A 6076-nucleotide genomic window follows, 5' to 3' on the forward strand; every position below is an offset into this window, starting at 1 on the left:
CAAAATCTCTGCAAATGAAATAAACACTTGGGAGAGCATCACTGATAACCAAAGGGAATTAAGAATATCAAAGATGGTGGAGCACAGGATTCACGAAAATTTACATTCACACATCAATGAGGATAGAGACTAAAAGCATGACCAGAATACCCAAGAATCCTGGTGCATAATAAAGACATTAAACCTAAGAATTCACACAGAGGAGAAGGTATTGATACAAACACTGAAAGAAAGCATGCAGGTGTGACCAATCCATGGCCAGCAGTCCACATGTAGCCTACACATATGGCCAACACAAAATTATAGACTTATTTAAAACAGCATTTTTTCCCAATTTTTTTAACTCAATCCTGTGGTTCTTGAGTATGGGCTTTGTACGTGGCAATGTGGCATCAGAATGTGGAAAGGCTGCATATGCCTGGTATCTGTTCGCTGAGAGGATAGCAGAACGTTTCAGAATTAGAGAAAGAAGGGACATTCGAACATAAGAGACATGTAGAGCTCCAAATAGACACAAGCAGAGAAGAATCATTCTGTACCGCAAAGTCAAGATTCCAAAAATACAATGAAAAAAAACAGTATTAACAGCTGTGAGAGCAAAATTGTCCTAACAATAGTCTGTTGCTGAGGTTTTCTATTAGGATTTTAACCTCATTCCAGCCCCATCTCTCTTCCTCTCACATTTGATAGATATGTCCCCGCCCCCCCACCCCCCACTCCCCGACCCATAGATCGGTACCTTGTTCAACAGTGCCTTCATCATCAGAGAAACTTCCTCCTACAGATGTGAACAAACAGAGACATATACATATGCGTGTATGTGTTTGTGTGTATGTATACATACACATATGTTTATGTATGTATCTATGTGTGTATGTATATGTAGAATAGGAAAAGAAAACAAATGAGCAGAAGGCATGGTTTTGTGTTTTTGTGGTAGTCCTGAGTGTAAGAATGTATAGGTCTTTGTGTCTAGGCCATTTTGTTTTGTTTTGGATTATTTTATTCTATTATTATCTCCTAGAAGCCTGTGTTTTTTCTATTGAGGGACAAAAAGGGGATGGACATGGATGGGAGGAGGTGTGAGGAGAAACTGGGTGGTATAGAGGGAGGGTAAACCATTATCAGGATATATTTGTATGAAAAAATTATTTCAATAAAAGAAAAAAACTATTTATGTATGAGGTTGAGAATAAAAAATCCAGTTAAACATAAAAAGGGGGCCCTCCCCTCCCTAAGTTGCTTTTGGTCATGGTATTTTATCACAAGAGAAACTCTCACTAAGAAACCAGGCAAATGTGACTGGCGGCAGACATAGATCTAAGAGTATGGTTGTGGAGGCTCAGGGGAAGGGAAGAAGCAACCTGTCTGTGCCAAGAGCGGGAAGGGAGGCAGAAGAATATGCTGAGTTGAGGGCTAAGGGTGGGCAGCTTAATGTCCCCAGGTAGTTCACCTTTCAACACTGACAGTTAGGAGGGCAGCAAACCCTTATTACAGTCCTTAATGGAAATTTAATCTTGATATTTGGTAGTAGTGTAAGAAATTTAGTAATGCCTAAAGTCGTCTAGCATACAAAGGAAAAACTGAGTTATCTATTGATTGCTGTTGAGAATGCAAAATAGCGTACCACTTTGGAATACAGCTTGTCTGTTTGTCATAAAAATACATTATACGACTAAAATACAATCAATATTTCTATATTTAAGAATTTATTGCAGAGAAATAAAAACTTAGATTGTACATAAACAGGTGCTCAAGTCTTTAGAGAAGTTGATAGCTGAAAATTGGAAAATGGCAACATGTCCTTCAATAGGTAGACTATCATATAAAATGTGATATATGTTCATGTGTGTGTATACATAAGACATACCATATACGCATACCATGGAACAATACTCAACAATAAAAAGGAATGATCTATTAATACATACATCTTAAATGAATCTACGGGTAATTATGCAAAATGAAAAAAGCCATTTCCTAAGGTTACATCCTATATAATTACATACATACATGTATATTTTATTATATACATAAATATATATGTATATGTAAATATATTTATTAAAATGAAAAGTTACCAAAATGGAGACCTAAATAGTAATTATGTCAAGAAAATAATGAACATAGCTCTATGAGATGAAAGAGGCATCCTGGTGATGATAGACATTGTCTGAATTTGACCTCTTCTGTATCAGTGTTCTGATCTCAATATGTAAAATATGTATACATAAATAAAATTATATAATATTTGTGTATATATATATATAATGTTACTTTTGGAGAAAATTAAGTCAAGAGAGAATGGAGTCATTTTGTATTAGTTAAGCATGAACATGAATCTACAATCATCCTAAAATTAAAAGTTTAGTTTTTTTATTCATTTACTTTATTACATTTATTTTAATGTGTGCTTCTGAGTGTGAGTGTGAGTGTGTGTGTGTGTGTGTGTGTGTGAGAGAGAGAGAGAGAGAGAGAGAGAGAGAGAGAGAGAGAGAGAGAGAGAGAAGAGAGAGGAGGGGTTGTTGGTACACAAGCATGCATGCCACAAGGAGTATGCCAAGATCAAAGGACATCTTGAAGGAGTCAATTCTCCCCTTCCAACCATCTTGATGGCAAGTGTCTTTACCCACTGGGCCATCTTATAAGCTCCCCAAAAGTTTACATTTACTTATTTAGTGGAAGGCACAAATATCATAATGCATAGGGTCAGAGAGCATCACCACTAAGCTATCTTATCGGCCCAAAATTTAACTGCTTTCAAAGTTCATCCTTTTTTATTTTTTCATGGTAATTTATGGGAAGTTTGTCCTCTGGGTACCAAGTTTTGCTCACTGAAATATTAGCCAGAATTCTATTCAGTATTTTCCAAAACATCATAAAGAAGTATGTAATTCATTATGTCTTCCATGTCCCAGAGAGATTCCAGTGCAGGTATCTGATATCTGATAGATACCTTGTGAAGACAGAATCTTTTTAATAACAAATGCACACCGGAAACTGATTGCCAGTTCCTGAAAGAATGACTGGCTATTCTGTGGGGTACGATGGTCACTCTTCCAACTGGATTGTAAGACAATTAAAATGTGCATCAGATTTCCGGTGTTTACAGCTGGTGGTGCTCACTGTCAGTGCTCCCAAAAATTCTCTGCTGTTGGTTTTGATTCAGAAATATCTAATTTTTTTTTTTTGGAGAAGGAAAGGCAAAGATAGATCTGTCCCTTAGCAGACGTTAGTCTCAAGATACCTTATAATTAAGTCTTTTCCACACATAAAACATTTTGTAACTCAACAGTCTTTGAAAGGCTAAAGGTTTTTAAATCAGATTATGCTATAATATTATTAATATTTACTATGCCTTAAATAAAATAATAATAATTAATCTTAAATATCTAGAAAAGGAAATGTACATGTAAATAATACACATACACAGAGAATATCAAGTATACCCTAAGCATATGGGTAAACAAGTCTGCTTTGCCCTAGATTTATTATAAGCCACTTCTTCATGGAACCTAAGAACCATGATTGACTTGATTTTAATGCATTTTATTGTTAATTCATGTGTGTGTGTACACATGTGCACATGCATGTGTGTAGCTGTACTAAACTTCTAAGATTGTGAGTTCTACTAATTTGTGGTATAAGATGGCAGCCAGAGTTTGACTTAACCCAAAACATCACATAAATTATGTTAGCAGAAAATATCTCTTACATGGTATGGGATCATCTCCTAGCAAGACAATTGGTACAGGCATTTGCAATCTAAATTCTAAGAAAAAGATTCGTATGTGAAAATGTTTTGCATTTTTTGTTTCAGGACCCCATTAAAGCAAAATATTAATAATTTTTCTTTCAAGAACCCATTAAAACAAAATATTAATAATATTTAATACATCTGAATGGTGATAAATTTAAAGTATGCATATCAAGTGCCCAGAGTTAGACTATTTATGCCTCTAAAACAAATGGATCCAAAGAAAGGAAGAAATATGTTTATCATTGATTTGTTTCAAACCCAACTTGTTTCTGATATTTTTACTTCAGTAAACAAAGTGTAAAGAAAAAATTTTACATATTTATCCTTAAGTATCAGAAAATTCAAGCAAAAGAACATATCCCACACATCAAATATTGAATCTGATTGGTAACTTATTTTTAGCTTAACGACTTAGTGTGAGTCTTATCTGTCAACATCCTTCCAGAAACTTCACGAATAACAAAATCCATGGATGTTCAAGACCTGAATGTGAAGCAACATAACATTTGCATAGTCTATGAAACCTGCAGACATATCGTTCAAAAATGTGAAGAAGACCATTGTTTGATGAATATTTTTAGGCTCTCCATAAATGCTATTTGGGTTGAATTAATATAAGGCCAATAAACAAAAATGAAGATATTTTCAGAACAAAATGGTGAACATTTTTTTTCAAATTGTAAAGAGCATTGCAAACTAAGGGAGCAAGGATCTAGTGAGCTTACCATAAACCAGATCACCATACAGACGTTTTATAGAGAGGGTTTCCACGGTAGGGGAGCTTCAGTTAGATGGACCAAGAAGACGCACCTTTTGAAGAAGGCAATGCTATTTCTGTAAGTTCACCCTGGACAGTGCATTCCTCAGAGCCTGGTGGACCTGCTTGTTGCGCAGGGTGTAGATGACAGGGTTCAGAAGCGGGGTCAGCACTGTGTTCACGAGAGCAGCCGCCCTGTTGGATTCCAGCCGGCTTGTTTGCCTCGGTTTCACATATATAAACACGCAGCTGCCGTACATGAGAGAGAGGACGATGAGGTGGGATGAGCAGGTGGAGAAAGCTTTCTGTCGCTCCCTGGCCGATGGAAGGTGCATGACCGAGAAGAGTATGTTGATATAGGCAAAGAGAGATGTGATGATAGATGTGCAAAGGACAACCAAGGCGACGCCAAAAGCCATTCTTTCAAGAGATTTAGTGTCTGAACAGGAGAGATGAAGTAAGGAGCCAAGGTCACAGAAGAAATGGGGGATGACATTGGAGCCACAGAAAGACAAACAGGAGAGCTTCAGGATTACAGCAGTCATCAGAAGGAAGGAAAACACATAGCTGAAGAAAACCAGAAGGAAACAGACCCTGGGGTTCATGATGGTTGGGTAGTGCAGTGGCTTGCAAATGGCCAGGTAGCGATCCAAGGACATCACAGCCATATGGAAGAAAATTGTTGACCCAAGAAACAAAAAGAAAAAGGCTTGCGTGATGCAAGAAGCGAAATGAATCGCTCTGTCTCTAAAAAGAAAGATGGAGAGCAGTTTGGGGATTACGGTGGAGATGAAACAGCCTTCACAGAAGGAGAAACTTCTGAGGAAGAAGTACATAGGGGTCTGCAGGTGAGGGTCAGTCCAAGTGATGGCGATTATGAGTGTGTTTCCTACGACTGAAGCCAGATAGACCAGCAGGTGCGCTGCGAAGAGGACCTTGCCCAGGTGCTGAGCCACATGGAACCCCTCCAGCACAAACTCCACAACTGTGGTCTCATTCCTCGGCTCCATCCTTGCTCCTGATATTCTTGCCATCAACCTTCTTCATTTGTTAGGCAAATCTGCTATCATCAAAGAATAAATAATTGAATTGGTGGCCACTTCTTTTAAAAGTTGTTTGCCCTAAGTGCGGGGCCTGCAGGGGTCTGCACCAGGCCATTAGCTTAGTATTGTGTAAAACTCCTAACAGTGGGATCAGTATGTCTCTGATTCTTTTGCCCAGTCTTGGGACTCCTTTCCTCCTGTTGGTTTGCCTTGTCCAGCTTCATTTTGAGAGCTTTTGCCTTGTCTTATTGTATCTTGTTTTGTTGTGTTCGGTTGTAGGCTCTTGGAGGCCTGCTCTTTTCTGAAGGGAAATGGAAGAAGAGTGGATCTAGGGGAGATGGGGAGAGATTAGAGGAATTGAGGGGGAACTGGATGTATTATATGAGAAAAGAACTTATGTTCAATTTTTAAAATGTTCAAATAAAGTTGATTGCTCTTATTACTCTAAGGAGTCGTATTTTAATTGAAAATACTTTATTGTAAATTATTTTTACATTTCTCACTTCTAAAATATAG

General features: G+C 37.5%; 1 protein-coding gene across 1 annotated transcript; it reads right to left on the reverse strand.

Moving 5' to 3' along the window:
- Window positions 1–4588: 4588 nt before the first annotated feature.
- On the reverse strand, window positions 4589–5551 carry LOC142855487 (olfactory receptor 6C75-like). Its single transcript, XM_075981980.1, has one exon. The coding sequence runs from the start codon at window positions 5549–5551 to the stop codon at window positions 4589–4591; it is 963 nt and encodes a 320-aa protein (XP_075838095.1).
- Window positions 5552–6076: the final 525 nt, after the last annotated feature.

Source organism: Microtus pennsylvanicus, chromosome 8, assembly GCF_037038515.1.
Source record: "Microtus pennsylvanicus isolate mMicPen1 chromosome 8, mMicPen1.hap1, whole genome shotgun sequence".
NCBI lineage: Eukaryota > Metazoa > Chordata > Mammalia > Rodentia > Cricetidae > Microtus > Microtus pennsylvanicus.

Bases quoted from the DNA above. Each gene is read 5' to 3' on its own strand.
- LOC142855487 (XM_075981980.1), bottom strand. From the start codon at position 5,551: ATGGCAAGAATATCAGGAGCAAGGATGGAGCCGAGGAATGAGACCACA.